The following is a 23065-nucleotide window of genomic DNA, read 5'->3' as shown; positions in this document are numbered from 1 at the left end:
TGTTTCTTTTGCAGAGGACCAGGGTTTGATTTCCAGCATCCACATGGCCCCTCACAACCATCTGTAACTCCAGTTCCAGGGGATCTGACGTCCTTTCTCACCTCTGTTGGCACCAGGCACACACACGATGCTCAGACAGATACATACACAGGCAAAATATCCGTATACATAAAATAAAATGAATTAAATCTTTAAAGAACAAAATCTTTTTATAATATTGGGACATCTTTCCGTTTGCCTTTTATCTTGATTTTTTTCCCCCAATCTCTTGCCCTCCCCCCCCCCAGCATTCTTCTCTACTCTTCTTCCTCTACCCACACAGCCTGGCTCCAATCCCCAGAATATTTGCTTCTGTTCTGTAACTTTTTCCATGAAAACTATGTAATCAGTTTTCCTCTTTGTCACTATAAACTCTTTAGGTCTCATCCCCCACCCTCTTTTGTTTCTCTTTTTTCTCTCTCCCTCCCTTTTCTTTCTTTTTTTCTTTTTTCTTTCTCTCTCTTTCTTTCTTTCTTTCTTTCTTTCTTTCTTTCTTTCTTTCTTTCTTTCTTTCTTTCTTTCTTTCTGTCTTTTTTTTTTTTTGAGACAGGGTTTCTCTGTGTAGTTTTGGTGCCTGTCCTGGATGTCGCTCCTTTTTCCTTTGAGACAGTTTTTCCCTGTGCTGCCCTGGCTATCCTGGAACTCACAGAGATCCACCTGCCTCTGCCTCCTGAGTGCTGGATTAGAGGCGTGCGCCACCACGCCTGGCATAGATCTAATCTCTTTCAAACCCCACATCCTGATTTTCAGAGGCCAATTGGATCCCGTGTTAAATATTGACTTCCTATTCACCAGTTCAAGCCTGCTTCTGTTTCAAGCTTCCTATTTTAGTTGGTGCAGAGGCGGCCCCTGCAGACACTCAAGGTAAACCCCATCATCATCCATTCTCCCGACCCCGCACCCATTTCACACACTGATCCATTGAGGAGCTATTCTGCTCCAAAACCACTTTTCGCATGCGTCCTTCCTTGTTCATTGCCATGCCCCTCTCCGGAATTTCCCAAAGCCTGGATTTAGTCTTCCAGTCCATATGGTCCCCTCTGCCGTCTCAGCAACTTTCTTAAATATCGAGATTTCTTTGTTTCGCTTGCACATATTTGAGGACTGCTTCCTTTTAAGACTCAATGCAGACTCTCACCGCCTTCTCTGCATTTCCCCTCCCACTGTCCACTGCATGCATGTCCCTTCATGCCGAGTGACACCGCCCGGAGAGTTCCTCAACACTTTAATGCTGTGCTTGCTTTTCAGCGTGCTCTCCTCCGAGGCACGACCTGCGGTCTGTTTGCTAACTCCTGGCGCTCGCCTCCTGCGCCATAAGCATTTGTACTGCGTAGATGACAATAAAACGTTCGCTGCTTTGCCAGAGCCCCGCTTCTTGGAGATAGCTGGTGAGCAGGGCCCACACTCAAGGTCCCTGGTAGGGCACCGCTGCCTTGCAGAGCCCAAGGCCGTGCATGCCTAGGAAGCTCTTCATTGGCTCCAACTGCGGCCGCAATGTGCATGCGCTCCTCCTGGCAGGCTATAGGGGCGGGGCTTCGTGGGAGGGCGGGACAGAGGCCGGTGCGGCTGCTGATTGGCTGCGCGGCTCAGGCGCTGTGGGCCAAGTGACGCGAGTGACTCTAGGGGCGGGTGCTGACCGAGAGTAACCCCGGGATCGCGTTCCCTCGCCCCAGCTGACCTCGGAGAGCAGGCTCTCGCAGAGGCCAGGACTGAGGAAGAAGAGCGTTGGATGCTTCCTTCTGTCTCAGGCCCTCGGCTTAACCTGTGTTGAAGTTTAATAGGGCTTCGTGTGAGGTCCCCAGCACAGTAGTTTATGGTGTTTCGGGTTTGGGGCCGGGATGCATTAGTGATCCAGAGAGGTAGCCACACTGCCTGTTCTGGAAAAGGTGTGGCTGGAGGCGTGGCTGGAAGCTTTGGCTAAATGAATCCTGTTAGTACGAGCGCAGCTTCTTCCACTCAACCCCAAAGGGGTTGGCATTCCTCGAAAGGGGAAAGAAAAGGGACCAATGTTATGGTGAAGGTCAAGGGTGACACTCCGTCGTTGGCTGGTTTTCAAGGCAGAGTGCGTCAGCCGCTGTTGAAAACTGTGTGCCCCACAAAAAAAAATTGAACAAAATTATCACAGGAGAGATCTCATCTGTGAACACAAATCAACAGAAATTAAGTGCTAAAATATTTGCACATGAATGTGCAAAGTGCACTATTCGTAGTAGCCGGAGTGGGGGTTGGGGGAACGACTGAACTGTTCTCCACCAATACAATGGAATGCTAAATAAAGAGGAGTGAAAACCCCATCTATGCCGCAGTGTGAAGACGTGAGGTATCTGGAGGAGACTACGGATTTAAGCCAGCAGAAAGTCTTTATTAGCTGGCTGGTGACCATACTGGGCATTTCCCAGTGTAGCCCTGGACTTTTCTCAGGGTGAACTTTTTAAGTGCAAAAACTATGTCCTTGGTTGACACATCTCAGCAAGAACAGTTAGCCTGAAGGGGAACTACAGAAACCAAAAAACGCAGTTAGTACATTTAGAGACTTTTCTGGAACTATGGACTTTGATGAATTAAGTCTTTGTTTTCATTTTGGCAGGTGATGCTGCCTACGTGCCGGGTTCCATGGCCTGTACAGTACTTCCATCATGATGTCAGTTGTTTTAAGATCTGAGAGCCAAAGGGCCTCCTTCGTGTGTTGGAGCCGATCAGAGGCTGAGGTAGGCCAAAGAAGCCCAGGCTGAGACTGAACAGTACTGCCTGCAGGGGAAGAAGGAGTTCAAGGCCAGGGAAGCTGTGGCTCTGGGGTCAGTTGTAGCAGTGAGGCGGAGAAGGAGACCCAGCAGAAGGTGACTGTCCTCCAGAACTACTTCCAACAGAACAGGGATGAAGTCCTGGATAACCTGGATAACCTCTTGGCCTTTGTGTGTGTCATCTGGCCTGAAATACGTGCAAACTACCGCATAAACAGATCGGAGACGGGAGCACATCCTCTGTGGGTTGGCTTGGGAGAAGCCCTCACAAAATAGGAAAACCTCCACAGAGCCCGAGTTCTGTTGTGGAAGGCATTAAATTTCTCTATACTGTAGTAGTTCCTTCACTTGTTGAGAGTATCAAATCTAGCTTTTTGTACATCTTAGTGAGTACCTGAAGTTTCATCTTTTTACCTTGTGTGCCTTTAAGGAGTGTTTCCTGTGTGTTTGTACAAGCAGTAGGTATCACTGTTAATTTTTCTTTTATTAGTCTAGTAGGAAAAAAAACCCAATTCTTTGAAGAAAGAAAGGGAGTAAATTTTTTCCTTCCATTTTCTTATTCTTTTTTTTTTTTTTTTTTTGAGGCAGGGTTTCTCTGTGTAGTTTTGGTTCCTCTCCTGGATCTCCCTCTGTAGACCCAGGGTAACTTCGAACTCACAGAGATCTGGCTCTGCTTCCCGAGTGCTGGGATTAAAGGCACGCGCCACCACAGCCGGGCTTCCTTCCACTTTCTTAAAGGTCAGGGGCGTTATCTATGAAAAAGTAGTAAACAGCCTTTGTAACTCCTATGAAGCAGCAGCCAGCCTTACAGTCGTCCCTTCTGGCTAATTTAGGACAGTGAATATGCTTGTTCAAGCTGCTCTTAGTGTATCTTAACCCAAATTGCTAGATGCTAGGACTCAAGAACATGTTATATGTTATTTGATGTGCTTATAAACTAAAACTTTGTCTTGCCTTTCAAAAAAAAGAAAGAAAGGAAGAAGGAAGGAAGAAAGACACAGAGAGAGAGGAAGGAAGGAAGGAAGAGAGAGAGAGAGAGAGAGAGATGAGAGAGAGAGGAGAGAGAAAGAAAGAAAGAAAGAAAGAAAGAAAGAAAGAAAGAAAGAAAGAAGAAAGAAAGAAAGAAGAAAGAAAGAAAGAAAGAAAACACCTAACATCCACATTGTGGAAACACCACTTCGGTTAACAAGTGTAACTAACACAAATAGACTCAGAGGAGAATTATCCTTATCCTCCCCGCCTCCCCGCCCATTTCTAAAGGAAAGTTGTAAGAACACAGGCAGGTGTGGAGCTGGACGGAGCAGGACTTTCTCCACTGCTTTCCTCTCTCAGTTCCTCTCCCCGTTCACAGTCTGCTGCAGCCTGACCCTCACTGCTCATTGTTTCCTTGTGGGAAATGGCCAAGATGCCAATGGCTCCTGATGTCCCCAGCACCGAAATCACCATGAGTCAGCACAGCACACACTGCTCTTTTGTGAGCTCTCTGTTGCCTGGGCAGAGCAGGCTGGGCAGGATAGTGTGGAGGGGCAGTCACCAGAGGAGGAGGGTTCCTTCTGCCTCCAGCAGCAGATAGAATCTCTGCCCTTGGGGGAGCTTATCATTGGCGTTTATAGCATTTGCTCAAAATGTCAGTGCTTTCTTTGTGGCATAGAACATTAAGTACAGGTCACAGAACAGAACTCCCACTTCCTGTGACATTTACCACTGAGTACCACTGTTGAGGTGCCGGGAGACATTTGCAATAGAGGCCTTGGGATGCTCAGAACTTTATATGGGACCAGATTGCAGTTCATAAAAGCCATGAGGAAATGTCAGCACTATTCATACGGTCTGAGAGGTGGGCTTAAAACTCAAGTGTGGTGGAACACTAAGGTAGTCACAGGGGAAGGGTGTAGCTGGGTTTGTTTGTTTTTCAGAACAAAGTTAAGTTCATGCAGGGTGACTGTGCCTGGGTTCTGTGGAGCCAAACCACTACACTAGCTACTTCTAAATGAGCCCATCCACCACATGGGAAGGACCCATCACCCGCTTCTGATGTGGGATGGGGCATCTTCCAGCCTTTAGCTTAGTGCCTGACCAAAGAAATGCTGCTGCCATTTCCACTGCATCCTCCAGCCTCGTAGACTCAGAACTTGACTGTCCAGCTTCAAAAGACCCTGGGTTTGGGTTCATGTTTGGTGCAAGCCCTTTTCACTTATGAAGACGGTATCTGGCTTTTCCCAACCACTGTGACTTCATGTGGCAAGATTGTCACCTCAGAGTCTACATTATCGCAGCTGCTTTGTGTCGCGTGGTTAGACTTCGTGTCTTTGAAGTCTGATATCAGAAACCACATCACTGTTGAATTAAACAGAATATAGCGGAGTGTGTCCTTCAAAGACTTGAATTTCACCAGTGCTGTCGTAATGCATTTTCCTTTGAACCTCAGCCTCTACCAGTACTAAAACCAATAAAACACCAAGTGCTCTTCTTTTAAGGTTTGTTATCAGACATGACCCGTAAACCATAAAATCACACTTTTAAAATTTATGATTAGTAAGCCAGGGCTTTTATTGTGACTCACACCTTTAATCCAGCACTTAGGAAGCAGAGGCAGGTGGATCTCTGGTTTGAGGCCAGTCTGGTTTAGAGAGAAGAGAGAGAGAGAGAGAGAGAGAGAGAGAGAGAGAGAGAGAGAGAGAGAGAGAGAGAGAGAGAGAGTGTTCCAGGACAGCCAGGGCTACACCCTATCTCAAAAAAAAAAAAAAAAAAGAATAAAATTGATGATTAGCCAACTCTAGCATATATTTGCTGAACTGGGCAACCATCAGCCCAGGCATCGGACTTTTGGAAAGGTTTGTCACTTGCCACAGAAGAGGGCTTGTTACTTCCATTCTTCTCTGGCCTCTGGTAAATCCCAACCTGCCTTCCGACTCTAGATGTGCCTGTTTCAGACATTTCATATGAATAAACCCACACAGTGCCTCTTGTGTCTGACTTGGAAAACTGCTGTGCCTTGTACTTAATTCTTAAGGTTGAGAAATACTGCGCTGTATGAATATACCACATTATGTTTACACATCTGCTGGTAGACATTTTGGATTGTTTCTGCTTTGCACCATTATGAAATATAGGTATGACCATTCACGTACACGTTTTTGTGTTGACACATCTTTCCACGTCTCGGGTGGATACCTAGAAGTGGGTTGGTGAGCTGGTACTTGCGTGTTAACTCTTTGGGAGATGGCTAATCCCCTTTCCAAAGGAGATGTACAAGCTCAGATTTCTGTCCAGGTATGAGTGTTAATGATTTGTCTACATCCTCAGCAGCACTTGGTGTTTACTTTTATTTTTCATTGCAGCTATCTTATTGGAAATGAGGTGTTTCATTATGCTGATTGGTATATACTCCAGGGCTACCGATACCAGGTATGCCCATGTCCTTACTGCCCATCTGTGGGTCTTCCTTTTCATAAATGTCTATTCAGATACCTTATTTTTAATAGCAGGTATTTATTGTTATTATATATTTGTTATTGTATCTTTGTTGTCTTTTTCTTGTTGACTTGTAAGGGTTTCTTTGCTGTGGGTCTAGGAGAATTAGCTCAGTAGTACAGCTCTTGCTTCCATGCAGGAGGATCTGGCTCAATCCTGCTGAATGCATTCATTTCATACTCTTTAAGCATTAGGTCCTCATCCCAATTGCCTTTTCAATTTCCTGGTACTACCTTTGGAAGGACAAAAATCTCAGTTTTGATGAAACCTGATTCATATACTTAAAAATGTTTGTTGCTTGTGTTTTTCTATCAAATCCAGGAAATTATTGCTCTCTCTTATCTTACGTGATGGGAGGAGGAGGTGTACAGTGTGTTTTCTCCTCAGAGTTTGGCTCTATCTAATATATTTTGAGTTCGCAGTTGTATGTGATGAGGTGGTGTACCAACAATGAGAACAGCTACATGTGGATATCTACTTGCTTAACTCTGCTGGAAGATTCTCTTTACCAGCTGAATTATCTGAGTGCTTGTCAAATACCAGTTAATCATAAATGTATTTCTTTCTAAATTCTCTATTCTATTCCACTGAATTTCTCTGGTTTCTCTTTCTTTTTCTTTCTTTCTTTCCCCTCCTCCTCCTCTTCCTCCTTTTCCTCTTCCTTCTCCTCTTCTTTTTCAAGACAGGGTTTCTCTGTGTAGCCCTGGCTGTCCTGGAACTCGCTCTGTAGATCAGGCTGGCCTTGAACTCAGAGATCCACCAGCCTCTGCCTCCCAAGTGCTTAGGTTAAAGGTGTGTGCCAACACCACCTTTTGAAAAAAGTTTGAAATTTCCTCCATCTTTGTGTGTGTGTGTGTGTGTGTGTGTGTGTGTGTGTGTGTGTGTGTTTCTTCATTTATCTAATCCTGGGTCTCCTGAATTTTCCTGCGAATGTTATGATCTATATATTCATCTGCCTAAAAGGAAATTGACACTTGATAAGGATTGTCTTGAATTTATTGGTCTGTTTTGGGAACATTACCATCTTAATAATATTAAGGCTTCCAACCCATAATGTTCTCTTTCTTTATTTAGATGTCTTCTGATTTCTTTTAATAGTACGTTGAACTTTTCTTTGAGACAGGGTCTCACTACGTGTCTTGGCCGGCTGGGGTCTCATTTAGACCAGGCTGGTCGCAGAGATCCACCTGCCTCTGCCATCCTCACACGCCCCCACCCCAACCCCCCAAGTGCTGGGGTCAAAGTTGTGACCACCCAAGCGGGCGGGCTACGTCATACTTCCTTGCAGCACCCTGGAGCACTTCATGAGCACGACACCGACTGCTTTGGACCTTGTGATAACTCACTTCCATGCCATTTTAAAGTCATTTACTGCTGGGTTTTAGCAGTAAGTTTACTTACTTACTGGAGGACATTAACAGCCTCCGGTTGTTACATGTGTGGCTTAAGAGTTGTAGACAGTTGTGTCATCTACAAAGAGTTTTGTTTCTTTCCCTTTTCTTGCCCTGGTAGGATATCCCTGGTTTTCCTATGGAAGGAGAAAACCGGAAGTCAAGGGCATTAGGTCTCTCACTCTTGCATTTACCCTCATCATTATCTTAAATTGTCTTTTACTTTTGTGACATGATTTAATCTTGCTAGGATCTTATCCTACTTTTAGCCTCCCATACAAATCATGCAAAAAACAGAATGTATTACTGTCTTCTGGAGTGTTTACCTTGAACAAGGAGAGGGAAAAATAATAGTTGGCCTGGCTCTTAAGGGCTGGAAAAGACTCAACATCCAGTCTCTGATTCTGGGTATTCAGAGTTAGTGAGTCTTAGTGAGTTCTACGGATTGAACCTACATTGACTTCATGCTAGACACCCTCCTAAGCAACACCCCCACCCCACCCCACCCCCAGCCCTTTACTTCTTTAAATTTTGAAGCAGTATCACTGGGTTACCTGGCAGCCTTGAACGTTGAGGTCCTCCTCCCTCACCTCCAAGCAGCCCGATTACAGGCCTGCACCATGGCCTTGTAAGAGACCTTTAGAATGTCTAAGGTAAAAGTAGATTGGCTGAAGTGAATCGGTGCCAATAGCTCTGTGTACTCTTGGAAGCCCAGATGTTGGCTGGGAAGTACCTGCCAGCCCTCTACAGTCTGTGTGTTCCTATTTTTGGTACATAAGTAACCTCAGAGAAAGTAGAAAAGGCTAGAGGGAAATAATATAATGAATTAGCATGCTCAGAAGCTACCCAAGACAGGACATTCCTGAGATAAGCTGGACTGCCCAACCTGAGCTGCAAGGGAAGATCTGCTCTTTAGGCAATGTTGGTTATATCCATTTGGCCATGAGATACATGGAAACCTGGCCCTTCTCCAAGCCAAGGTAGTCAGCTGGTGATGTTTTTGATTTAATGCCAACTGACTACCAGTTTCCTGTTGCCGGAACTGAACCTCAAATTATACCTAAGAAAGGCTGAGCAGGTTACTGGGGTATGACTCAAACCTCGTGGCTTCTAAATTCTTTTTCTCTCTTAAAGGTGAAGGACATGGGTGGAGTGGTGAACCAGACATAGTCAAAACACTGAGACATATTGCAGTCAGATCCATTTCATTTTATTATGAACAAACACAACCTCAGATGAGTAGAAATACTTTCAGAGTTGGTATTAATGAAAATTATTAATTACAAATAACTACTGTTGCACATAACAAAGGAAAAATCCCACCCAGGAAGGAAATGGAGTCCTGCATGTTTTCATAGCAATGAGTATACATTATCTAACGCATCCATTCAATCTCTGAAAGAATGATGTAGATTAACAATGTCATCTGGGACATAGGCACGTGTCAAGTCCATGGTGGACACAGTTACTATAAAAATGTGCAGGACTTAAATATTCCTCTGCTGAGGATCCCCAAATGTTTTATAAAGAGCATTTAGCCATGCTCAAACCTACCCACTGAGGTAGGTCAGATTATTATCCCAGTTTCACAGAAGTAATACTGAGTCACATTATTGTTCAGTGACATGTCCAGTGCTATGGTTTGAGTTTGTCCCATAGTTCATGGGTTGGAAACTTAATCCCCAATGCAACAGTGTTGGCAGCTGGGACCATTAAGAGCTGATTAGGTCGGGAGGGCACTTCCCTCATTAACATCCTTGTCCGAGGATTGAATTCATTATTGTCAAAGTGGGACTGTTACCAAAAAACGGAGCGTGGTAGGAGGCCCTGGCTATCACCGCCAGCATAACGTGGTCGCCGCCTCCTTAACCTTCCTACTAACCTACTTCAACTAAAGAAGACGCTCAGGATACTAGCAAACCATGAAGAAAAGCTTTCACTTTAAATGCTACAACCAGCGTTTAGTCTCAAAACAAATAGCAAAACCTACAAATCACATACGTTCAAATTACTTCCACCATCCATCAGCTATGGGCACTTCATCGAAACAGCCCTAAGAAAAATTCCCCAAATGAAGCCCCCAAAGGGAATGCTGCAAATTGATGCACAGTGACTCCTCCAGCCAGGTCAGTTGATACTGCCACATTTACAGGCTCTCCAGTTTCAAGGGACTCCACAGAGGCAGAGTGCAGGCTCACAAGCAACCGATTCAAGAGGTAAGGCACCCAAGTCAGATTTTAGCATGTCCACAAGGCAAGGACTGTTAGGAAGTCACTCAATCAGATCTTAGTTTCGTATTAATATGTCACTTGATTTGAGTTTTAAAATCTTGAAAGTAGTATTCCTTAGTGAGCTGGTACACCCTTATCGGCAGATACATTTATAATGGGGTCCTCAGCCACAGCATGGTTCAGATCCATTGGGACAGGCTTAGAAGAGAAAATTGCTTTTGTTTTTCACATATTATTTAAGCGGGCACCTGCTAACCAGTGGAACTAAAATCACCCAAAAGGCATTTCCAAGGAAGAGGGCCACAGGTCAGCAAATACACTGTAATCTCCCAAGAATTCTGTTTTAGTGAACAGCTAAAGGATAAAGCTGCTTTCATGTGGGCACACAGAGGTCCTGAAGCCTTTATTCCACCAACACAGGAAGACTGTTCCCTCTAACCACTGGGGCGCAGTAGTCTAGATAGCATTTGGTACACTACACAGCCAATCTCAATACAACAGACCCACATTTCTGCAGTGCTCACTGAGCTACAGGGATAGACACGCCAATTAGTTTGCTGAACAAAATCCTCTTTTTGCAAAGTTCATGCATCTCGACCTCCTTAGCCAGAGCTTTGCAGCGGACCTTGGCTCCAGGTAAGGGATTCCAGCTGAGGCACTTAAGAACACAGACCTGGGTTCTTGTGCTTTGCACTTAGCCAACTTGCCCAAGGAGCTTTGCCGAACATGCAGGGGAGCACTGAGCATGCTCTGCCCTGACTCACTTTGCGGCTAAAAACCAGGAACTGTGTCGCCCTTCCCCGGCACACTGGCACAACAGGACTATTTGTTTTGGAATGACTCACGAGAAAAAGAGCCTCTCTGAGTCAGGGATGTTTCTAGAGAGTTTGCCAACCTTTTTCTTTACAGTTCCCAGAGTGTCAGAAGCCTAAGGGATAGAGGTGGAGGATTTGAAAGTCACTGGAAAGGGGACAGCCAGCTCTCCTTACTACTGATACAGCGTACTATCTCTGAACGAGAAGCTGCCGGAACTGCACATTTACTGCCTGTGAATACACAGGACAGTTCTGCCTAGAGCAAGACTAAATGTCAAAGAGGAAAGAAAAAACAAACACACACACAACCCAAACCACAAAAATGGGTAGGAAAAAGAGGCAGACGCGGTAGAGCTAAGAGATTTTGGCCATGTGTCACAGACAGAGTCACCCATGTAAGGCCGGATGGCCAAAGAGCCAATGAGGCATGAGTCAGTACTGTAAGGGAAGCCTTACGATAAAGAGCGAAGAGCTAACGTCTAACCTGTTTCACTAGGACACCCCAAAACTTTGAAGCCCCTGGCAATGTGTCCCCAGCAGCTTTCCTCAGGAAAGTTATTAGGAGCTGCCTTCCAATGCCTTCCAACTTCTCCACCTGCTGCCCAGCAGTGGGAGGAACAGACAACGCGTTCAGCATCTCCTTTTCGGAGGGAAGCACTCTGAGTATTTGCAGGTTCCAGGACAGACTTTATGTCTCTTTTAAGTGTGGCTTAAGTTCAACTTCTATCCATTGTTCAATGTATAGAAACGCCACAGCCATCCTTAATTTATGGGAGCAACCAGACGGAAGAGCGGGAATTAGAAGTTGGGCATGCAACTCACAGAACGCTCAAAACTGAGTGACTGTCCCCATCAATTCCAAGCATGCCTCACCCAAAGACCTCTGGCTCTCATGCCCTTACAATCACTTTTTATTTAGTTATTTGACGTCTCATCAACTAGCCCTGGCTGACCTTGAACTCAAAGAGATCCACCTGCCTCTGCCTCTCAAGTGCTGTGATTTAAGGCATATGCCACCCACCACGCCTGGCCCCATGTCCTTATTATTAAAGGAGAAGAAAATTCTTTCTCAGTAGAGACCACTTTCCCTACAGTTTTTTACCTTTTTTTCCCCTTAAATCTTCAGCCTAAACTACACTGAGATACTGATATGTGTTACTTGTACTCCAATGTCACCAAGTCCCATGGTTGTCACCTACTCAGAATTAGGAGAGTCGGCATGCTGTGTGGAAAGGCTCCTCGGCCTCTGCGAGACAAGAGCTGAGCCTGATCACACGAGATTCCCCTCTCCCACATCTTGGATGAATCACAGCCTGCATGCTGAATTTGGCCCCGTAAGATTTACCTTCCATTCCATCTGGCAAAGCCTGGGCTAAAAATAACAGGAGAAATCTCTGCAGATTTTCTTGCATCTCTAACTCAGAACAGCTTAAGAGTTGGGGGTGGGGCACAAACCTTGACTTTTAGACCCTTGGAAAGTTGGTAGGCTTTGGAAGGCGAACACTGACCTACGGTGGAGCAGCGGCCGGCTTGGGAGGCGATGAGAAATGAGGTCAACAGGGACAAAGCAAAGAAAAAGACAACGAAAAGAGAAGAGAAGATCAGCTTAGCATTGGAAGGGAAGAGCTGCTGACTTCCGATATTTGTCCATTTTACAATACTGTACCAGAATGGGTTAACGTCATCGTTTTAGCATCTGGGTAGCAATACTCAGTAGTTAATTAACAGAACATTAAGCCTCTGCTAAGCTGGCTTTTGGAACAGAAACTGAAAGACCCCAAACTCAGCCACTCTTATGGCTCCCCTCTCCAGTTCTTTTAATCCTGGCCAAGACAGCGGCCTTGGACACTCTCTTCCGGTCATAAGCCAGGCCCAGGGCAGCCATGCAGTCGATGAAGAACGTGGTGAAGTTGATGTGCCAGCGGTACTCACTGGCAGAGTAGTCGTAGGGGAAGGCGTGGTGGTAGTTGTGGAAGCCCTCGCCTGGAACAGAAGCGTGGAGAGCAGTTAGGGGCTCGGTGATGGCTGCTTCCTGCTCTTTGCACACCTCTAACCCAGTGGGTTCCTTAGACCTTGGAGAATCAGACTGCAGCAGGTGGGTGACTGGATAAATCCATTATCTTTTACTCTGAGCAAACAGACACTCTCAAAGGCATCACAGTTCCACTTACATTATGGGATCTACACATCTTGTCCAAATTACTTCATGTCTAAGAGGATCTTAGCACTATAGAGTGTAGGTAATTTATTTCAAACATGAATTAAAGAACCACGAGCAATGGCCTCTGAAAAGAAGGCTATGTGCAAATGATAAAAAGGGAAAGTATTTTAAATTTATTTTTAACATTTGCATGTGTATATACATGTGCATACATGCCATAGCATGCATGTGGTAGTCGGAGGACAACTTGCACTTTTCCTTCCACTATGTGGGTCAAACTCAGGCTGGTCAGGCTTGGCAAGCAAATGCCTTTTACCTGATGAACCATTGTGCCAACCCAGGAAAGGTACTGTTAGTAATATCCAACCTAGCCTAAGTTAACGAGTGTAATAGAGAGACGAGCACCCATCAACGGCGCCACTGGGTGACCACTGTCTCTTTCACTCAAGAAAAGAAGCCACGGGTCAGTACAGGGAAAACTAACTCCAGGCCTTTGTCAAATTCTCTTCTTGGGAAGGGCAGGAAGATGTGGGCACAGGTCGCAGAGGCATGCGTTCATTCATCCTGCCAGCTGGAGCTGGATTTATAAGGCTGGATCAACTACAATCAAGTGATCTGATTCCCCAAGCAATGCTGTGGAGAGGGGGGCGCTAGCACAAAATAGGAGAAAACAGAGAAACAAAAGACATGTTTGAAAAGCGGGTGGTAGGGGTTGGGAAGGCACGTGTGCTAATGGCCACCACAGGCATCACTGATGGATAAGCCACGTCCAGGCACACTGGAGATAAAAGTTCTATCCATGTAACCTACTTGAAATGTACTGCACTAAACTGCAATCATCTGCCTTTGTTGTTGTTGTTGTTGTTGGTGGTGGTGGTGGTGGTTTTTTGATCTTGATCTGTACACCAGGCTGGCCTCAAACTCACTGAGATCCACCTAGCTCTGCCTCTTGAGTGCTGGGATTAAAGACGTGCGCTACCACCGCCTTGCCTTTTATACAGCATGGCTAAATAAAAACATGAGACTTATATTCATGGCCACGACCCTCCTTTTCTATTTATGATCCCCTGCACTGATTGAGACTGCAGACCCACCAGAGGTAACTAGGAAACGGAAAAAACTCAAAAGGGCCCATGATGGCAGACTTTTACCCATTCCACAGAAGTTATGGCCTCTTAAAGGCTTCCCCAATAAAATTATCCCAGTGTTATAGCAGGAAATATACAAAAATCAGATCATTCTGCTTCCTCTAGCTCCTGGCCAAGTATCTCCAGCAGCAAGCTGCCAGATGTGGTTTTGCTGGCAACTTACCCACAGCTCCCATCGAAACCAAGATATTCTCCCGAGAGCTAATGTTCTTGTCGTAGGGGCGATATCCATAGAGGTGAGCGGCACTGTTCACCAGCCAGGTGGCATTGAGCACCACAGCGTATCGCAAAAAGGTGCTGACGCACAAGCTGTTCACGAAAGTTTCACCCCAGCAATACCAGGGCACCAACGTGGCAGGATGAAGCACATGAGCAGGAGGCCAGTCTTGTAGTACCTACAACGAGATTGTACATTTTAGAGTCCATGGAGAGAGGACTCTCACATTTCCGTGGACTGTCCACTCCTGGCAGGCAGGCAGGGTTGTTTTCCCCTTATCCCACGAGTAAAGAGTAGCAGGAACCAGCCCCCCAAAAGATGTGGTGGGAAATCTGAGAGCAAACACTGTTATCTTACTGTGTAGATGGGTCAATACGGGTACAATAAATGACTGCGATCACGGTTGCTTCCTGGGCTGCTGTTGACCTGCCTTGTGCTTTGCTTTCATGACCACTGGAGTCTTATTAGGTGTAGTGTGTGGTGTCATGCCTCTATTTCCTGCTACGAGCCTTCTTAGCTCTGCTGACCCACCCCAAAACGCTCTGAGTGTCCTGGACCAACTGCCGGCCTCCGACCCTACAGCAACACTAGCCCGCTCCATCATGTAGACCAGATACTCCAAGGGAACTGACTCCCGCAGCCATGCCTTCCACGTTCACATCGCAGTAAGCTTCCTGCATCAAACTCCTTTCTCTCAGCTGCGACCTCGGGTTCCTTGGCTTAGGCTCCTCCTACCACCTAACTTGTGCCCCTCCCAGGAGTGGGCAACAGCCTCATGCTGCTAAAGGACCCATTAGTAAGCTATTGCTATGGTAACCACTCTAAGTCTGCATGTAGGACTCCTCAATAGGAAGGGCATCAGCAATGTCCTGACCAGCCTTCTTATCTCTCAAGCAGAGGGCTTCATTCCTGGGACATTCTTGAGGCTTTACCTCACTGCCTTCTGCCTCCATAGTCCCCCTCTGAAACCTGTGATGTCTCCATGCAGCTGGGGATTCAACATCTCTTCTCCTAAGCCCCTCCCTGAACTCCTTCAATGAGAACCTCCCTGCTCTTTGTACCTGTCCAGTAGAGACACAGTAGGCTACCTACTCCTTCAAGATAAGGTCTCCATTACACTCAGTTCTCTGTCCTTTTCTATAGGGCAATAACAGGGTTTTTGTTTTGTTTTGCATTTAATTGGTTCCAATCAGATAACACATACAAAGAAAAATTAATTCATTTCTGTGGCCCATAGGACATACGTTTTAAAATGATCTGAACATGTAAAGCCATTAAATCATGGCTTTAATTTTACAGTTCCTAAGAAAAAAAGGCAGAGTGTAAACCCCACATTCCCAGGGCCACCCCCCTGACTCACCTCCTCTGGAACATGACCAGCTTCTCAGCTTTGAGGTCAGACATGTCCAGTTTTCCACCTTTCTCTTTGACAGCCGGGTGTTTGCGCACAAGCAGCCAGCCCACGTGAGAGAAGAAAAAGCCACGCCGGGAATTGTGAGGGTCGGCGTGTGTTTCTGAGAACTTGTGGTGGGCGCGGTGATCTCGGGCCCATTCATACACATCATTCTGGAGGGACAGGAAAGAGGACCCCAGTACTGAGAAGAGATTCCTTCTTGGGGGAATGCAAGGGCCCAGAACTCTCAGCCTAACCTACAAAATCCCCAGGACTCTGGCTCAAGAATATGCACAGGGCGGAGGTGAGGGCCTCTCCTCTGCTTCACATTTGCCTTAGAAGTACGTACAGAAAAGCAATGTAAAAGTCTCAGAACACAGGAACAGCATGGTTACTTCCTGAGGCTGTACAGAAGGGAGAGAGCAGATATGCAGCCCTCATGTTTCATTGGTGGATTTTTTTTTTTAAGTTCATCCTTTTATGTGTGTGTATTTGAATATAAATGCATATGCACCACAGCACGTGTATGGTCAGAGAATAACTTTCAGGAATCGGTTCTCTCCTTCCACACAGCAGGCTCTAGAGATCAAGCCCAGGTCATCAGGGTTGCACAGAAATCGCCTTTACCCACGGAGCCGTCTTGATGACCCAGACAGTGACTATGGGACAGAGGGCATGTGGAGTATCTTATCTTCTGGCTCGGAGTATGAGGCAAGTGGCCTTGAGTCCTAGGGTGCTACTCTATAAAACAGGCGAGGAATGCCAACCAAGGCCAGCGTTAACGCATGAGCACGAGCACATTTCCAAAGGACCCCTGCACTTGTCTGGGTCCTCCCAAACCTTCAAAAGTACACCACTGTCTCTTCCTTCCCTTTGTCCTCAAGAATCTTGTAAAGATAAAGTTGCCAGGCCAGAGGCAATTGGGCATATCTGGTGAGCACCTCAAATCTTAACAAGAGGGGACTAATTTGGTCTCCTAGTTTCCTCTTGCTACAAATTAAACCCACTACTGGCTATCCTGTGTCCTTAAAGCTCAGTAGCCATGAGAGTACCCTCCCAATTCTCTATCCTTGTTCTGCTAAAGTCTGTTGTTTGGACAATCTTCAAGATGTTTTACTTCCCACCATAGCCTCACACAGGACTGCCGTGTGGACGGAACCGATCTCTGGGCTTCTCCTTGTCTGTAAAGGGCAGTAACAGTAGCTGCTACCTCAAACAGCTATGAGGACTTAGTCTATGCCGTTAAATGCTTGGTGTCTGTTGTAAAATGGCAGAGCTCCAGGGTCCATGGCACATCACCTTGTCCCACTGTGGTGTGGTCTGAGACAGTTACCTCAACGCGTGAGTCAACTGTTCACTTCTGGTCTAGGAAATCAGGGTCAGTACCCGGCTCTGGTGCCCCATCCTTTATAGTGAAGACCCACAACAGCCATGCCGTGTGACACCACAGGGACCTTGAAAACTGACCCAGCACTTGGGGGCCCTTTTGTAGTTCCCCTCTCAGTGACTCTATGGCGTCTGGACGTCAGCACTGAGTCTGCGCTCTCGGTGACCACAGGAGACTAGACAGGGTGATGGCGGTCCTGAGACGCCTGACTGCCCACCGTGGGGTAGAGACGCAGTAACAGACCAGCTTCTCACCTGGAAAGCCATGGTGTTGGCAATGATGAGGAAGAGCCGCAGCGGCAGGCGCGCCTTGTAAGTTCGGTGGCTCCACAGGCGATGCGCCCCGGCCGTGATGCCCAAGGCACTAATGACATAGTACAAATATGCTGTAGGACGAGAAAGTGGGGGTATCACCAACAGGCCAGTTCCGTAAGGGAAGGATGCCAGAGACGGCTTCTGAGCACCAGTCAGCTTCTCGTTTAGCCTTTGGGTAAAGGTCTGGTTTTCCCTGAAGCCCTGAGACGCCTTAGCCTGTGCAACCTCAGCGATTTTACCACTCTGTGCCCCCGGTCGTGGTGAGCATATCAGGGCACCCTCCCAGGGCCTGTCTTCTTTGACCTCTAGCTGTCCTCGAAGACATTCTGGTCAGGGAACTGCATTTCTCAACCTAGAACCCACACCCAAGGGCATATGGGAAGCAACAAGGACGATGGCTAGTTGGAGGAGACACTGAGCAGTGTCCTGTACACATGAGGCTTTTAGCAGCGGGTACAGAACCACTTCAGCACTGTAGCAGTACAAGGGGTAGTCAGACTGCAGTGGATCAAACATTACCAGGGATAGTAAGTCTCATATTCTCCCCATACCTCGAACTAGGTGGGTGCTATTAGTACCATCCACTCTGTGGAAGGTAGATTCTGGATGGGAAGGGCTTGCCTGCTGTTTGAAGGTGGGTTTTCTGTCTCCTGTCCCTTGTTTCAGTCCAACCATCCAGCCCCAAGATCTGTGGGCCCAGCGCCTCTCTCTGCTTGGCTACGTTTCTGTCTACGGGAAACGCTCAAGGCCGGCAGATGAGCACTGCCTCGCTGTCCTTGAGGCACGCAAGGTCAGGAAGTGCCAGTCACAGTCCAACTGGGAAAGAGGACAGCAGTTCACCCATATGTCCCCTCCATTAGCGGGACAAGGAAGCAGGGGCTGGGGCCTGGGGAGAAATGGCTAATGCTGATTCCCTCCCAAAGAACTTCAGAAAACAAAGGACCTTCAGAGCCTACAGAACTTAGTTGCTATTGGAGACACCACACATTGTACAAAGTGCGCTGTGCCCTTCTGCAGACAGACAGTAACTTTCCTAAGAACGCTCTCTTCTCCTTCCTCCCTTCCTGTCCCTCCTACATGATCCCAGGAGAGCAACAGACAGCATACTAAGGGAAATTGTGACCATACTTATGTCTGGAAAAATCCTAAGTAACCAGAGACAGGGAAGCGTTAGGCAAGGCAGACGTCCTCAGTGGAACACCAAGGACACACCTGCACTTGGTTCACGCTGCAGATGACCCAGACAAATTGGGTCCAAAAGCACAGATAATATATGGGTGGGGGGGCAGGGGGTGATGGGGGAGGGCAGACCACAGGACACATGGGAGCCCACACAGAACCCAGGCGGTCTTAGGCCTCCTCAGCTCACCTCCCAGTCTAGCACAGAAGAGACTCAGATCCCTGCCCTGTCTCCCTGAGGGAAATGTCCACAACTGTGGGCAGGAAACACCGCACAGCTTTAAATTCAGAAACGGGCTGGGCGAGTTTTGCCCATTAGGCGGTCAGCGTTGTCAAAGATGTCTATTCAGCCCTGGGGTTCTAGAGTCCACGGAGGTACAGAAGATTCTTCAAACAGCCGAGCCAGGGCCAAGGCTGGCAGGGCGCACGGCTGAGCTACAGAAGGATCCCATTCCTATTCTCAACGAAGATGGGGTGTCAAGATCGTGCATGAGTGGAATACTTGGTACCTGAAAAACTCTCAAGGACCGTGTCTCCACACTTGTAAGACCTGGGAGGACTGAGGTAGAGGCAGCTAACACTCAGCCCTTCTACATATACACTGTCCTCCTTCTATATATACACGGTCCTTGAGAGTTTTTCAGGTACCAAGTATTCCACTCACGATCTCGATACCCCATCTTTGTTGAGAACAGGAATGGGATCCTTCTGTAGATCAGCCGTGCGCCCTGCCAGCCTTGCCCCTGGCTCGGCTGTTTGAAGAGTCTTCTGTACCTCCGTGGGCTCTAGAACCCCAGGGCTGAATAGACATCTTTGACAACACTGACAGCCTATTGGGCAAAACTCCCCCAGCCCGTTTCTGAATTTAAAGCTGTGCGGTGTTTCCTGCCCACAGTTGTGGACATTTTCCTCAGGGAGACAGGGCAGAGCTCTGAGCCTCTTCTGTGCTAGACTGGGAGGTGAACTGAGGAGGCCTAAGACCTCCAAGAGAGCGGCCATTAGAGTCCAGAAAATCCCCCACCGTGCTGAAGAACCCCTTGCTTATGGCCCCTCAGAGAGCAGCAAGAGTTCCAGGCTCTCCTTTCCAGGGTTCAGAGGTGAAACCACCTGCGAAGTACATGTGTGTATCCAGGAGGCAGCGGCAGCACCAGCCTGTACCCATGGGTCCCCGTGAGCTAGGGGGTTAGGCTGAGTTAGGCAGCTCTGTGACGCAGAGGCACGCTCATCCATCACAACCATCTGAAGGCTGGGGCTGCTCAAGGCTCTGTCCCCTGCCAAGGAGCCATGTGTTAGGTACGGTGTTTGGAGGGGAAGGGTCGGTAGCACGGTGTGGGCATGCACAGCAGATGAGCAGGTCAAACACTCCTGCAACCTTACTTTATTCTAAGAATGGTTTGTTGACTGGCTTGTGCCCAAACCTGGAGTCATACACCCTTTGCACTTGGGTACACAGGAGGCCTGCTCTGGCTGGCCAGGCAGAGAGCTCCAAACAGCTGTGCTTATAACCCCCTTCTGTTCTCTCTTCCTAAACAGTATCGCGTGGCTCTCACCCTCACTGGGCTCAACATGGTGCCGCCCATGAGGCCCCTGGTCTAGTTCTTGGTTCCAAAGTCCCTTAAGCAGGGCCTGCTTCTTTTGTGGCAGGCAGGGCTGGGACAGGTGCCATCAGGTGACTCACACAGACAAGCTCGTTCAGTGGCCTCAGCATCACTGCTAAGAGATTCTTAAAATGCAAGTCCCCCCCATACTAATCGCACTAGGCTCTTTTCCCAGCCCAGCTGGTCCATCGAGAACCAAAAAGAAAGGGCTGCTGCCTTGGGTCAGAGGCTACCTCATTAAAGAGCACGAAGAAACCTAAGGTACTGGCCCAGAACAAGAGGAGCTGCTCACCGAAGAGGCAGGTGTAGACCTTGCAGGAGGAACCAGTGTGATCCCATACAGGGCCCCCAAGTGCAGCAGGGCCATGAGGATGATGTTTCTCCAGACGTACTCCAGCTTGGGCGGGGGCCCCTCCTCATCCTGGTAGCTGGGGTCATATAAGTCATCTTTTATTTCGGGGCGAACATCTGCTCCCCAGTGGTGAGGATTCTTTTCAAACTTCTCTCCTTCATTCTGCTGTCCCCCAGAGGGGGGCGCTGTGATTGTGGTGGTGGCTGAGTACGAGCCAGACATCTGCCAGGAGAGGGGGTGGAGAGTTAGGGCTGCAAACGCGTGGGGGCAGCAGGGGGTACTTTCCTCTAATGCAACTGCGGAACGAGGCAATACCGGCCATACCCAGGGCCAAGGTTGCAGGACTGTAGAGAGCACCACGAAACGGAACAAGGGGGAGTTTCCTGAAATGTGCAGACGGGCGGCGATAAGCCTTATGCTCAAGGGGCAGGACAGATGTTTTATTAACAGCACCCTTAGCAACTCACAAAGGAGACCCTGCAGGTATCGAAAAAGGGTCGGGTTTGACTTTAAAGACTAAGAAACACAAGTTGGGGGAATCAACTGCCCTGAGTAAAAATCTGGTTATCACCCGGTACAGAAGCAACCATTCAAGGTAGAAAAACTCGGAAATGATGGCTAAATGCTGCCAGCTGCTCTGAACTCTCTCCAACCCCCAACCAGCCACCCACCTCGAAGTCTAATCTGCAAAAGTCCAATCCGCCGCACCCACCAACCTGGGAGGGAGGGGCCGTTTGGGGGGGCTCACCTCTTGCAGTATGTGGGCTGGCGTCTCTGCGTCGGGTGCTGCTGGGGTCACGTTCCCAGGAGGAGAATGCGCAGCGGCGAGCTTCAGACCTCAGGGACTGAGGGCGCTCTGACTAAGTTTCTGCAGCCCACTGGTGCAGAGACCCTGAGCTCCCTGTACAAGCCCAGGGCCAGAGCTGGCAGTGAGGTAATGGTGTCCTATGTTTCCTTAGGTTGCTTTATTGATCAGTGACCAGATACAAAATCAAAAGCTAGCTGGCCAACGCAGCCGCGGGCGGAGATAAGGATAGGAAATGAGAGGACTCCAAAATCGCAGCTTGCAGCCACCAGTGTTCAGGAGTCGGAATACTGCAGACACCAACACCGCATTGTCCCATCCCCAGCCAGGCGGGAGGGGGAGATGCTAATGAGGCTTTCGTAAACTCTGGCTCATCATTGGCCGACGGGAATTGGTACCACCTCGGCCTGCTGCTCTCATTGGCTCTGCACAATCTGCTGTTCCCTCTGCCTCCAACTCCTCCCCCCCTCCTCCCCTCTTTTTCTGCCTCTTGGCTTCTCACCCATCCCCCGCTGGCCCTGCGCCCAGCCCCCACCCTGCCACGGGGGCGCTTCGGCGCTCTCCCTGGGAGAGAAGACCCAATCCAGCAGTGGGGTTGGCTTCCAGGCCCAGAAGACCCGGCGAGGTACATAAAGGTTGCACAGTTGGGAAGCCACGATAGCGCCGACCACTCGTAACTCCATCCGGTCTTGGCATTTCCAGAGGCGCGTGGGAGGAGAGATGGCTACCACCGACCGAGAGCAAAGCTGAGCGGGGCCTGCTGGCCCGTCTCCCTCCCCAACAGGCGCCTCTGTAGACCCGGCTGGAACAATGGCTCTGCCTCGCCCACCAGCTCCAGGATGCTTACCAGATCATACTCGGAGCTCTGGTGCCATAATCAAGTTTTCATAGATCTGGGCCAGCCCAGTCACACTAGGCGCAGTTACTAAGTCACTGTACACAGCCACTGTCACAGTCGGCAGTATCCAACCCCACCCCCATCTTCATGTTTTCCAAATGCACGTGGCACCTTTGGGAGACTCTTCTGTCGGGCTGGAGTTTTCTGCAGTTTTCTTTATGGAAAAGACCAGGAAACAGCAGGCCCGAATGATTACTGCAAGCCTCGCTGTGACTGCGCAGTGGCTACTCCATCTTTCCACTTTTAAACCGGAGGACGTGACCTACACAGATGAGATAGCTTGCGAGTGGTCTCCTCAGCCAGGAAGTGGTGGAGCTGGCTGAGGGCACAGCCATGAGAAACTGATGCCCAAGCTCTCGGCCCTTCCTCGGGACCCTGTGGCCTTGGACTCGTAGGTGCTCTGATCTCACAGACCTCTCCTTCACGGGCCCATCTTCTTTGGTTCTGTGTTAACGCTACCAAGAGAGCCTGCAGCCTCGCGAGCTGCGCATTCACAGAGTCTGCTACCGTATGCAGGTCACCCCATTATCGCCCACCTCCTCTAGGAAAAGGGCATGATAGAGATTGCGATGTGACTGGTTGCTCAAGAAGAGAGATGCCGGGCATTTCCTGGGAGCAAGACAGACCTCTTGCCTTCTGGTTGGGGGGGGGGGCGGCGGGTGCTCACCAGCTCTCTAACTCGCGACCAGACACCTCCACTCCAGGCCTGGTTTCCCTGGCCAGTGCTAGCCAGAATGTTGAATGGGACCAGGTGTTCTCAGCAAATGGCAGTTGGGCTGTGGTGGCTCAGAAGGGCTGTGTGAAGTTATCTGTGAGTGCCCGCTACCCCTCGGTTGTCTGTGTGATGTCTGATCCGCTCGGTTCTTTCATCAGCTGTGTCCATGGCTGCTAAACAAACTCCCTTAGACTGTGAGGCACGCAC

General features: G+C 48.4%; 1 protein-coding gene across 1 annotated transcript in view; it reads right to left on the bottom strand.

The window, feature by feature from the left end:
- LOC114706429 (stearoyl-CoA desaturase 2-like) overlaps window positions 1-21564 on the bottom strand; it is a 28465-nt gene extending 6901 nt beyond the window's left edge. Inside the window, 5 exon segments of the mRNA XM_037207156.1 lie at window positions 15578-15783; window positions 17252-17382; window positions 20381-20407; window positions 20410-20662; window positions 21189-21564. Of these exon segments, the coding sequence (XP_037063051.1) occupies window positions 15578-15783; window positions 17252-17382; window positions 20381-20407; window positions 20410-20662 (617 nt within the window). The 5' untranslated portion in view covers window positions 21189-21564.
- Window positions 21565-23065: the final 1501 nt, after the last annotated feature.

Source organism: Peromyscus leucopus, chromosome 1 (genome assembly GCF_004664715.2).
Source record: "Peromyscus leucopus breed LL Stock chromosome 1, UCI_PerLeu_2.1, whole genome shotgun sequence".
NCBI lineage: Eukaryota > Metazoa > Chordata > Mammalia > Rodentia > Cricetidae > Peromyscus > Peromyscus leucopus.
This window is presented reverse-complemented; position numbering and strand designations above follow the sequence as displayed.